This window comes from Strix uralensis, chromosome 14 (assembly GCF_047716275.1).
Source record: "Strix uralensis isolate ZFMK-TIS-50842 chromosome 14, bStrUra1, whole genome shotgun sequence".
In the NCBI taxonomy this organism is placed as follows: domain Eukaryota; kingdom Metazoa; phylum Chordata; class Aves; order Strigiformes; family Strigidae; genus Strix; species Strix uralensis.
The window spans coordinates 7,121,045-7,134,165 of NC_133985.1; the positions used below are offsets into that span (position 1 = coordinate 7,121,045).

General features: G+C 45.5%; 1 protein-coding gene across 2 annotated transcripts in view; it reads left to right on the top strand.

Moving 5' to 3' along the window:
* SLIT3 (slit guidance ligand 3) overlaps positions 1 to 13,121 on the top strand; it is a 528,649-nt gene that overhangs the window by 485,925 nt on the left and 29,603 nt on the right. For both annotated transcript variants that reach the window (XM_074883610.1, XM_074883609.1), the window contains exons 29-30: positions 516 to 609; positions 5,942 to 6,079. In XM_074883610.1, the coding sequence (XP_074739711.1) occupies positions 516 to 609; positions 5,942 to 6,079 (232 nt within the window). The remainder of the gene's footprint in view (positions 1 to 515; positions 610 to 5,941; positions 6,080 to 13,121) is intronic.

A 13,121-nucleotide genomic window follows, 5' to 3' on the forward strand; every position in this document is an offset into this window, starting at 1 on the left:
AATTGCATGCAGTCCTAAAGCTGGTTCCTATTATTGAGAGTCGCAGAGATTTTGGGGGGGGGGTTGTGGGGGGGTTGTGGGTTGTTGTTCTTTTCCAGAATTATGTCCAATCAGCTTGTTTGGCAGAGTATTAACTATGGCTAAAATACGTTTCAGTGTGAAAATGTTAGTCTAATAAGCAACTTCACTTTTGTGTCACTTTCTTGCTTTGATATAAGAGGTTCTGGGTCAGGAACTGCCCATTTGATCCTTAGTCTGTCTCCAAGGGGAGTTTATATGTCAGTACTTTTTATACCAGCCTTTCAAATTCATGTGATAGAAACAGTACAGTCACTATAGGTCAAAGGAGCCCAATTTAATGAAGTCTCACGTGCCCTCATAAGCAATATTGTCACTTCCTGCTGAACTACTGAGCTGTCTCCATTTAGAGAGATTTGCCATCCCTGAACATGGTTGGAGCTGCTTCAGGATTGTCCAAGTTGTGTTATAGCTTTATTGCTTTTCTTTTGCCTCAGGTGAACTGTGTGATGAGGTGATTAACCATTGTGTTCCTGATCTAAATCCATGCCAACATGAGTCCAAATGTCTTCCCCTTGACAAAGGAACCAGGTAAGCATGTGTGTGTGTGCTGGTCTCCACACACTGGGCAGATAAATCCATTGGATTGACTAGGGTTGAACTAGCAGTGAGTTTGGGGTAAAAACCATCAAAATTAATGCAAATAGCACGAGACTATATATACTTCAGACCATGTCACATTTTAATTTTAATACAAGCATACATACTTTTCTTGCTTTCTGTGGTTTCCTTGAAAATAATGGACGTACCCCCAGAGCAGAGAAATAATTCTGGAATAGAGCATGGCAAAAGGAGTACTTCTGGAACAGTTACTGAAAAGTATTTTATCCCTCATCAGAAACTAAGGACAGTTTCCTTATGTGTTCCTTAGGGCATCCATCAATCCAAGCAGCATAACAGGAGCCTTAACAGATGTAACTCAGCTCTCCTCAGCCCATGCTGGCTCTGTTTAAAATCCAGTCCCCATTCTGACTACTGAGAAGGGAAAGATAAACTTGTGGCCAGAGCATAAAGCTGCAGGTCAGGAGTTTTCTGTTGTATTCCCACTTTAGCTGTTCTCTTCCAGGATGGCTGGCACTCTTGGGGTGCACTGGCAAAGACTGGCCTTGACTGCAGTGGGGCTTCTCTCCCCACACTTCCTCACCTTGGGCAGCAGCAGAAACAGCTGAACTGGATGGCTCTCACTCGGGAGCCACCACCTTTCGTTGGCTACAGAGGCGAGCCTCGCTCAGCTCTTGTTAGAATTTGTGAAGTCTGTGTTTGCATTTGCGTATTGGGGATGATGCTGACTGTTTCACAGGGGTGAAATAAAGCCTCGTGTTTTAAATGACAGTAAAACAGCTGGAGATTTGGGGGTTGGGGTGTTTTGAGAGGTGCGTAGTAGCAGTGCTCATCACTTGTCTGAAGAGGGAATTTCAGAGCAATTTAGCAAATAGAGACAGTCAATTGAAAAGTCAAGCTCTATGGAAAGCTTGTCAAGAAAAGATCTTTGAATCAAAGAAATAAGAAAGGAAGGCAAATTCAAGAGAGTTCAGTGCAGACAAGCTGCATTCTGCACCTTCCCCTAAGGCTTTCACAGCCACAATGCAATCCTGGGTGCTCACCCATTCCCTCCTGGGAGGGAGGGCTGGGGTTTCGGTGAGGGATGCCCTCACCGAGCAGACCCAGCGTGTCACAGGGGAGAGACGGTAGCACTCTTTGGTCTTCCTGATAACTTGCAGTCGGGATCAGATTGTATCCTGTGAAGCAACTGGCATGTCAGAATAGTGTAAACTTAATACACAGAACATTTCAGGATAGTTAAAAGGAAGTGAACCAAAATTTTAGAGATGCTGGCTATCTCGAGGGCAGCTGAATCTGTGCTAGACAGTCAGTCTGTACAACTCAAGCCTTTCTTTTGGGTGAAAAACCTCCAGACAGAAATGTTTCCAACAGTTGAGGAAGATGAAACTATTAAATGATTAGGACAGTTCCTGAAATGATGCACAGGGGCTGCATTAAGAGGTGTCTACTGGTACATAAATAGTCCCTGATGTTCTTTCCAGCTTTCATTCCTAGTTAATCCATCATTCGGCTAATCCAGTAGCTACATCATGTTACAAGGCAAAGGCTTGTAACCCAAATTACCTTACATTGCTAGATGTATGAAGGGATGGAGACAGCTGTGGCCCTGAATGGTTTTACCCTTGCTGGAAGCATTTTCTTACCTGCCACCCAAATAATTTGCGTAAATAAGACACTTTTTCTTGCTTGCTTGCTTCATGGTGGGGCCATTAACCCTTGAGGGGAGCCTAAATAACTACTTGTAAGTATTTCCTACTACTGTTTGTTGAGTTATTCTTCCCACTATTCATAGAATGCTACATCCCATAATTTCTTTACTTCTTCTGTCCCATTTTGCTTTCTAGCAGGCCAGATTTGAGAGGTGAAGGAGCCTGCCCAAGCTTGAACATAGAATTTGTCCAAGTATTGCTTTTTCTTTCATACTTTAGTTGCACCAAACCATTGAGAAACAGGCTGAGAGCCCTTGGCAGCTTTTGCAGTGATGTGTAGTTGCTGCTGGGTCTCACTAAAAACAACAGCCTCTGGTCGTGTGCTCTTGCTGATCCCTTGAGCAGTTTGGTCTCCTGACCTGTGAAGTACCATACATGTAGCACGTAATGGTGCAGTATAATGCCACGTGCAGAATGAGTCAGGCTCTTGCACCATCCTCTGCTCTGCTTACGGAGGTGGGGAATATTAATGGTAGGAGTCAGGCTTGTTGCTGGGCTGACCATCCGCTGGTCAGGTTTGTGCCCTGGGCATGTGAATAGGACACGCAAGTGAAGAATATCAAGGCAGCAAGGACACCAGTCAGTCTGTCTGTCCTGCCTTCAGCTCTAGGTGGTCTGCAGCTCTGCAGAGGGAAGAAAAGATGACAAAAACAGGAAAAAAAAATGGGAAGCCAAGTTATTTATTGATATGGGGAGGGAAATTCCATTCTGGCCCTGCAATAGAAGCCATGATTCACGGCTTTAATACAATAGACATTGAGTGCATACAGATGCAAATCCCCTCGGATAGGCCAACATTTTAAATACCACTAGACATGTTGTTAGGCTCTCTCTGATACTGGGAATGTTGCCATCACTACAAGGCTGTAGCAGAAAACAAGATTTCAACTGTACTGGTGTCAGATGGTCACTGGGAAATGAGATAAATTACTCTCTTACCAGGATTTGAATATGAAAGATTCTTTGCCACCTTCTTTACTGCATCATACTTTTGCTGATAGCCACTTGCTGGCACTGTGTGGGATAGGGATGGAGCTAACATGCCATTATTCCCAGATAGGGGAGACCTTGGGTTTCTAGGAGGCTGGGTCAGGTACTCATGTGGCTGAGTTTCTCAGCCACTGTACTCTAGGCATGCATTTTTTGGTAGCTTCAGCCTAGATGTGACACACTAAGAGCTCAGAGATGACTGACCCAAAAAGAATTCCATGTTTCTAAAGGGAAAGCCAAGCTTAGAAACAAATTGGACTATTTCAGTGTGTGTTTGGCTGCACAGAGCTCTTTGCTTTCTAAGCTAAAATTGCAGGTGGTTTTCCTCACTTCCAGCCTCCACATCTTTATTGTGCTGTTACTATAGAAGAGTAGCTTTCTGTATGCCAGAAAACAAAACAAAACAAAAATCAACAAAAAATACCATTTAACACAATGAAATTACTTCTAAAAAAATAACTTCAAGAAAGGAGCATGTTTTTCCATTCACTGTATTGATGTTGGAGCATGGTATAAATATACTTTATTATTCTAAAGCTTGGAATTATTACCTGACAGCTTAAAATGCTGATTTAATGCAGCCCTGCAGAGAAAAGTGGTGGTTCTGTCATTACTGAGATAGCCAATACACATCATAAAATTGATGCATGGCAGCCCTGAATAAGGAACTGCACATCGTTCATTATTACATCACTTTATATTAGGACTGCAGGGATCAATAAAAAGCAACAGGATTAAATGCTGCCAATTCCCCCCACAAAGTCATTTGATTGACATTATTTGCTTGCAGGTGTGACTAAAATGCTGCCAAAAAATGTTGCCCGCTTCTCATAGTTTGCGGAAGGAACACTTTTTGCTTTTTGCTCTGTTTTGTCATCTCTGTTATGTTAATCACAGTATTCCCTGAGCCACCAAGGTGTAGAAAAGCAATTCAGGCGTGCAGAGCTGGAACATCAACCATCCTGTGGCTGCGGAGGGTCATGATGGGGGCCTCTCATGGAGGGAGGATGGAGAAAGAAAGTATATGCATCTACATAACGTTATCCATCCTACAGCCTGCGGCTCCTTTTTTAGCTGGTCACAAGCCATGTTTTGAAATGGAGACTGAAGGTCCCATTCTCCAGGCTTGAGCCAGGTGGTTGCTGAAGCCCTGATGCTGGGGCAGCCCTTCACTGGTCATTAGCACACACACAGGACCTGCTGTTGCCCTCTGGGAAGTTTCACACAACTTGCTGCCTTGTCCAGACAAGCTGGGGAACAGCCAGGAGCCAAAACACACTGTCACTCGGAACCAAATTCAGCACAATGACTGCTGCCTGGAAAGTGGAAATATCTTTCCTCATCAGCTCCCATGCATCCAGTTCCTCTGAAGAGGTTTTCCACAAGGAGCCTCCTCCTGCACTGACCCCACCTGGCTGCTGGCAGGGGGGAGGAGGAGGAAGCCAGCAGAATAGGTTGGTGGAGCAGTAGTTTCTCTCCTGATGCCACCTCCCTCAACTTTATAATGTCTCTCCTCTTCCAGCTCTCAGTGACAAGCACACTGTGTCCAAACAAGGGGCTCTAGCAAGAGCACAGACCTCTTTTTTATTGCTGAAGTTAACTGTAGCTCTTCCCTTGTTTTGGTTGAAATGATACGCCTTTTGTTTTCCAGATGTGCAGTAACATCCAGCTGGGAGGAGTAAAATGTGTTTTATGTACTAAAGCGTGTTCATGACTAAACATTGTCTACACTACAGATTCAAAAAGAGGCTGTTCAGCAATCCCAAAAGATCTGTTCCAAGTCAGAGACTTTGGGATGTATTTTCTATTGTCAGGTTATAAACTTCTGCAAGGCTTATAATAGAAATGCTGATGCAGCCTTCATGCAACAAACTTGAGAACTGTATAAAATAAAATTAAAAAGCCAATGTCTGCAGGTTTGGGTGCATCCCATGGTGTTGCTCCTATGAATGGTGTTACCCCATAGCAGCAGGTACACACTTTGCCTGAGTGTCACCACGGGACAGGACAGGCCTCAAAGACAACTTTTCGTAGTTGCAGCAACATTTGCTATGCCTTGCAAATGAATGTCAAGCAGGTGGTGCTCTCAAAACTGACGGTCTTTTTCTTTAAATTTGCTGAGTTTTATGGCTTGCTTGCAGATTGCTTCCATTTGGAAGGTGGAACCTTACTGTGCTCTGTGTAGCTGCACAGGACCAACCTCAGACACTCAGCAGTGTGCAGACATTGGCAAAATCATCGTCTGAGACATCAGACCAACTGCGCTTGCAGAATATTGCCCTTTGAGTCTGTAAGGTTAGGGAAGATGTCATCTTTAGCATAATTGGGAGACCTCTGTATGATCACCCTTCTCCACAGACTTGGCTGAGGAAAAGCAGTAGCATGGTATTGCTTTGCTCAGCTTGAACTTAAGCAGATTGCAGAACCTCTGCAGACAGGAGGGACTTGAACACGTCTGATGGCAGGAATTGTGCTTAATGTTTCCAGGAATAATTGCTAACACCTTTCCATCTCAAATCAGATTGGTGCTAGGCTGCCTGTGTGCGCTATTGTTGTGAATGTTGAAACAAGCTATTAACAGCGATCTTCTTGTATTTCAGATGCGAGTGCTTGCCGGGTTACAGTGGAAAACACTGTGAAATAGATGATGATGACTGTGTGGGCCATAAGTGTCGCCATGGAGCTGTCTGCGTAGATGCAGTCAATGGCTACACCTGCGTCTGTCCTCAGGGTTTCAGGTACGTGAGAGTCAGCTCCTCCCTCAGACTGTCTTCTGTACATACTGTTGGGGCACTTTCTTTAATTGCTTTCATCCTCAGAGCTAATCAGCCTCTAGATACAGTATCGATCTGTCATTCCTAGGTGAGCGGATGGCTCAGTGCTTCAAATCTTGTAGATGAAGTAGGTCTTAACGAGCTAACTGAATACAGGGGGCTGACGATTCTTGCTTTGAAAACAGCAATTTGCCTTTTGGGCAGTGCTGTGTTTGTTTGCCTGCCTGCCTGCCCCAGCCTTTCCTGGCAAAACACTAGGTAATACACTCACATAAATTATATGGAGATCAACTCTGCATGTGCGAGAGTGAGCAAAAGATGATAAAATTACATATATGAACCCTCAGACCTAGCTGCAAGAAAACACGAGTCTGAAGATTCTGTACCAGTATCTCTGTGCCTGTTGGTGGATGGGCTCAGTACCATTTGGGCTGTAAATTTACAGTCTCTGATTCTGACAGCTGCCAATATATCTGACTCCTGGAAATCTCTCTGTCTGTCAAAGATAAGTGTGCTGCTCCAAATGGATTCACTAATCATTGCCTGAGGCTGGATACTGGCTTCCTTCCAGCTAAACCTTTTCTGTGTTTGAAATACACACATGAGACAAAGAAGGAGTACCTGAAAAGATCAGTCTTGACAAAGCAGAAATTGCATGAACACTTATGAATCATTTTCTCTGCTTTGTATCTACAACTGTTTTCATCCTTCTTGCTTTCATCCTTGCTGGTTTGGGGGGTTTTTTGCCTCTCAACACACATTTTTATTGCAAAGCAGACAGCCTTCCCTGAATAGGCATTGATATATAACATGATGTCAGCCTGTGGTTTCACAGAACCAGTCTTGTTATTTACAGGATATCAGATATCCTCTGAATTTCAAATTCATACCCTTTTCTCCCTGTTACTTTCTCCGCTTCAATCCCTTTGATGGCCTTAGGGATCTTGCAAATTGGTGACTGGTAAGGATAACAGGTGGCTGTCCCACAGTGGAATTGTAAATGCTCAATGTTATCTAATTGTTAGAGTTGAGAAATGGGGTTGCAAAACCGTATCTGGAGTCAAGGGTAACTTGAGCCTGTCATCAGATGGTAGTGACCGGGAGACTTCTGCTGCAAGTCCCCTGATTTTTAAGGCATGTCAGTACTAGGCAGTGATGAATGTGAGGGTTTTTTTCCAGGAAGGTAGGGTCACAGTGGTTGGCAGAGGTGTTTTGAGTTGTGACACAGTTGAGCAGAGCAGCAGAGGTAGGTGGGAGACTGGTCTGGGTCTCTTCCTGTGTACCAAGCAGCTCTATTGGCAATTCAGGCAGTGCCCTGGGTTGGCTGATCTCACACCAGGGACCCCAAGAGCAGAACCTGGAACAGCCCAGCCTGCTCACTTGCTCAAATGAGGGGGCTTCGTTCCCCTGAAAGTCCTCTAAGGAGAAAAAAATCTTTCTACACAAAGTTCCAAAACTCAACTACTAGCTTAGGCAGCACTTCATAGCCCAAGGTAGACTTGGGCAAGCAAAGTAATTCTGCTGCCTGTCAACAGCAGAGCCAGGATTAACTTGAGGTCTCCTGTTTGCTTTCTTTTTTTTGTGCTAGTCCATGCCATCTCCCTAAATTTCCTGTGGAAGATGCAAGGGAGCCAGGGTCTTATAGGAGAAAAACATCACAGTGGGCACTAACAGGCTCCCTCTGCCAAGGTGGAGAGCAAGCTGAAGCCCCTTGTGTTCTCCATGCAGAATAGTCCCAGATCGTGTTTGATTTTGGGATTAAAATTCTGCTAACAAAATATGATCTGCTCATTATTCTTTCCATGACTCCAGCCTTTTGTAGTTTAAAGGCCTGCTGCTCAGAAGGGGGTTCTGATATTTTTTTTTTCCCCTCTTAAAATTGCAATAGCAAAGACAGTGATTGACAGAGTTCAGCCTTCTGATGTTCAGGGTCATAGACTCAACTGTTCCCAAATCATGCCTCAGGTGCTGGGCTGTGTGGCACAGAGATAACTTTGCAAGGATAACAGGCTTCAGGTGTTGATGAAAAGGAGAGAACACAAGGGGTGGTCTGACAAAGGTAACTAGGAGACATGAGATGATGGTTAATAAAGTTTTTTGGCTAAGTATCAGGAATCATTTTCCAGCAGTGAGTTTGCAGAGTTATGTGGAGCTTCTGCTGTTGTAATAAATACATAGACCTATAACAATTTAGTGGTTGTCACTATGCTGTGCATCAAAGCCACTTGGAGTCACACATTAATAAGGATGTTAAAACTTACATCCTCGCACAGTTGAACAAATGGCAGTCTGGTAATTCTTAACAATGTAGGGCCTCATATGCACAGTGATGCACCTCTGATGGCAGCCCCAAAAAGCATTAGTACCAACATGCACACACCTGTTTTTCCATCTTCGGATTTCCTATTCTTTGTTCACCTGTAGTTGTGCTCTAGGCAGCACCTTTCCTTATCATTCAGCAACCTTTTGCAATTACATAATATGCTTTCTTCCTGAAAAGTTTTCAGTGTTTTCTTCCCAAAATAACATTCGTTTACCCCCTGCAGGTGAAAACATTTTTGAGAATTTGTGAACCCCATTGGATAAAACTTAACTTCCCAAACCTTCCCTCTAGCAATCAGCCTCGCAGTAGTGCTGTCCTGATAAATGTTGCTCTAGTGGGGATGCACACATTAAGGCTGCTGAGCTTGATAGAAAGCACCATTCCTCCATTGTGTAGATGCTTCAGAGCTCCCCACTGGGATACTTTGCTGCAAGAAAGTCAGCAGTGATTATTTAAATAAATGAGATTGTACCAGGCAGAACAGACTTGGCCAAGCTATGCAAGTCAGGCTGTGCTCCACATTCCACTGCCAGGGAAATAAATAGTATTAATTATTTCTAAAAATATATTTTTAAAAATATTTTAAAATAAAAAAGGCCTTGACAGACGTTGTAGTTAATGTAACTTCTAGATGCCAGTAGCAGGATAGCTGCACTTGTAAAGCCACCCACTGAAGGGCTTTCACAGCAAGGAGGGGTTGTGCAGGAGCCATACTGGGAGCTCAGGGAATCTTTCAGAGCAGCACCACGCACAGACACACTGGCTTCTTGCAACATTTGCTTTCTGTTAGTGGAGGCTGTTGTGGGTTGCATGGATTTTTTATTATTATTATTTTTAACTTCCATTAAATTAGAATTACATACACTGACTTTCCTTCTGCTTTCTACTTGTTGCTCACAGACGAAACAAAATGATTGGCATTAGGGAGAACACAGCTAATGGGCCGAGTTAGCAGTGCTCCTTTCCGCTAGTCACCTCGGGAAAACAATCACACCTGACATCAGGCCAGCGGGGGACAGCCATCTGTGGAGTCGACCCTAGTTTGATCCCACTGCTGGCTCTCCTGATGTGTTTGCCAGCCAGCTTCAAAGCCCTGCACTGGAGAGGGAGATCACACACTTAATGAAGCCAGGCTTTGAACAGGAGAGTGCTGCAATCGGACAGTCCACTTCAGTGCCTGGCTAGCAATGGGAACGTGGTGCTGATGTGTCCTCAGCTCATCAACTCTGGCTGGGTCTGACTGCTGTGCTGATAGGCAGCTACTACAGTAACTACCTTAAATTGGCAAGAATTGCTTTCTGTATATCTATCTTCCCAAGAGGTTGTTGCTATTTTTTTAATATGCCCTTTTTCTCTTGGAAAGGGGAATCCAAACTATCTCTTGCTGAGTGGTGCCATGCCCCTGAGCTGCTGTGCTCACCCTCCAGGAGCAGGGTGGCCTGCGGGGATTTGCCAAGGGTCTTGTTCAGGAAGGGAAAGTCTCATAGTCTATAACTAATTCATAGTTCAGGTGTGTTCACAAAGAAATGTTCCCAAGGACAAATTTACTTTGAGAAACATATCAGACTGAGCAAAGACAACCATTTCACACTGTGGTGGGTTGACCCTGACTGGATGCCAGGTGCCCGCCAAAGCTGCTCTATCACTCCCCTCCTCAGCTGGACAGGGGAGAGAAAATATAGTGAAAGGCTTGTGGGTTGAGATAAGGACAGGAAGAGATCACTCACCAATTACCATCATGGTCAAAACAGACTTGACTTGGGGAAATTAATTTATTGCCAACCAAATCAAAGTAGGATAATGAGAAATAAAAACTAAATCTTAAAACACCTTCTCCCCATCCCTCCCTTTTTCCTGGGCTGAACTTCACTCCTGATTTTCTCTATCCCCTCAGAGGCACAGCGGGGCAGGGGATGGGGGTTGTGTTCAGTCCATCATCTGTTGTTCCTGCCGCTCCTTCCTCCTCAGGAAGGACTCCTCACACTCTTGCCCTGCTCCAGCATGGGGTCCCTCCCACAGGAGACAGTTCTCCACGGATTTCTCCAGCGTGGGTCCCTTCCACAGGGTGCAGTCCCTCAGGCACAAACCTGCTCCAGCGTGGGCTCCTCTCTCCACGGGGCCACAGGCCCTGCCAGGAGCCTGCTCCAGCATGGGCTTCTCCCAGGGTCACAGCCTCCTTCGGGCATCCCCCTGCTCCAGAGTGGGCTCCTCCCCAGACTGCAGGTGGCATCTGCTCCACTGGTGATCTCCCTGGGTGCAGGGCACAGCCCTGCCCTCTCCCCACGGGCTGCAGGGGAATCTCTGCTCTGCAGCCTGGAGCACCTCCTCCCCCTTCTCCGTCACTGACCTTGGGGTCTGCAGAGTTGTTTCTTACATATTCTCACTCCTTTCTCAGGCTGTAATTGCTCCCCTTAGTTTTTGTTTTTTCCCTTCTTAAATATGTTATCCCAGAGGTGCTACCACTGCCACTGATGGGCTCAGCCTTGGCCAGTGGTGGGTCCATCTTGGAGCCAGCTGGCATTGGCTCTACTGGATATTAGGGGAACCTTCTAGCAGCTTCTCACAGAAGCCACCCCTGTAGCCCCCCAGCTACCAAAACCTGGCCACACAAACCCAGTACGCCCATATGCAGTTACTCCCCTACACTATGCTGCCTGCTGTGCTCCTGTTTCCACTGCTGCCCACTGTAGTGACCCTGTACGTCTCCTCCAAGTACTCCTTGGAGCAAAGTAAATGGGGTTTATTTATTTCCAGCAGTATTGCCTGCCAGATTACACTTTTGAGATACATTTGTCTAAATGAATAGAATGGCTTGTCCCTATGGAAGATTGCACTTTTCTGGTAGAGGGTATTTACCACTTGGCTCTCAGGGAGTGGTTTGCTCCCTCCCCCTGACCCTTTGCTGATAGTATTAGCAGCCTGACCATGCCCACTTACAGCACTGTGTCAGCCAGGCATCGGGGGAAGATAAGGGGTCCCTGTCAACCACAGCTCCCTGCCCCTAGAGCAGCAAGGTAGTGATGGGGTGGGCGTGTGGAGCCTGGCTGTGAAACATCACTCCATTCTTGTGGTGAATAAAGGAAGCTTAGAGCAATGCAATGAGAAAAGTCTTGAAATGCAGTTTATCCTGAAAAGTACCAAGAGGTGGTTCCGGCTGAGAAGGAAACATCTGTGTGATTGTGTGCATGAGCACTTCCAACCCCAAGAGACACCAGGACTGGAGCGGGATGGTCCCTGCAGTGTGTGCTCACAGGGAGAGACCAGCACAGCTCTGTGCTTCACGCCTTGGAAATCCCCAGCAGTGTTCTTCACCCTCCTCATGCTTATTCCTGTGGAACCAATTTTTGTTTGCCATACCCACATCACCATGTACAAGGCCAACATACAGATTTGGGCAAAGTTAGGAAGCTGGTTAGGGTATTCCACGCTGTATAGTGGCTGTGCGGAAAGGAGAGCTTTTCTGGCCTTCTCCCAGGTGCAAATCCCAAATGTTTGCATCTTTCTTCAAGTTTGCCTTTCGTAAAAGTAGTAATATAAAACCCTGTGTCTCTTCTCTCAGACATGATAGAAAAGCAGAGCAACTCCATTGCTTTTGATGCAGTTCAGGATTTAGCCCATCCATGTGTATTTATTTTGTGTATTTCTCTCTCTTTCGTGTTTCCCAGAGGCAGACCAGAGAGTGGCGTGTGTTAGGAGAACAGGGACAGGGAGAGGTTTGGGCTCTCATTCCACACAGCGCTAAAGATAGAGCTGTGGTACTCTGTGCAAAATTTCACACGAGAAAATGTAAAATGGAAAGCAGTCATCTCCATTTCCTTCTGTTACAGAGGCAGCAGGTTCTGGTCTCTGTGGCTGAGCAAGATTGGTCTTGAGTATGTTGCGGCTGTTTTGTCTGCTGTTCTTGCACGTTCTGTATGGGTACTATTTACTGTAGGGTAATGGCTTGGGTTTCTATTCTAATTGTATCTAGGAAGGTTGCCTAGAAATTCACTGAGCTTCCAAGTCTCCCCTGCTTTACTGTCAAGGAGTGAGTTTTTTGGCATTTTTTTTCTTTGTTTTTATAAGAGTGCTATTATTCCACAAAGTGCTCCCTGAATGGCAGGAAATTCCTAGTGGGAGAAGTGGGATTTCACTGGTCCAGGACTGGGCTGATGGGATTCTCTGCATGAATGGGTCTGCCCCTGGCAAGCCTTCTGCCCCTGCCCTGGCAAATTCTCTCTAACACAGAGAGATGGTGCAGGAGCCTGAGCCCACAAGCCCTTGCCGCAGCTATCCCCACAGCATTCCCCACAGCACAGCTTGACACACGTTCCCTTCTCACCAGCTACCAATTTTTCATCATTTTACTGTCTACACATTTTCAAGCAGTCATGGAACTCGATGTAAAGAGTTTATGTTCTCTCATCAGTACAAAAAGGGTTTGTTGGGTTTGGGCAGTGGCTGTAATGAGAAATTTGGGGCATAATTTCGGGGGCATGCCATGTGCAGCCAGGCAGAGAGCTTGGCCTGGTCCCTTTTCAGTACCCATTGATTGCACGGGCCCAGGGGATGTACTGGGCAGAGATTTTTCATTTAACTTTGCAGTTTAGTCTGACACATGACATCACTGAAAGATGACTGCAGCTTTCTGCACTTTCTCCGTTTTCCCTGCTCTTCTATGCTGGTGTCAATATTTCAGTGTAG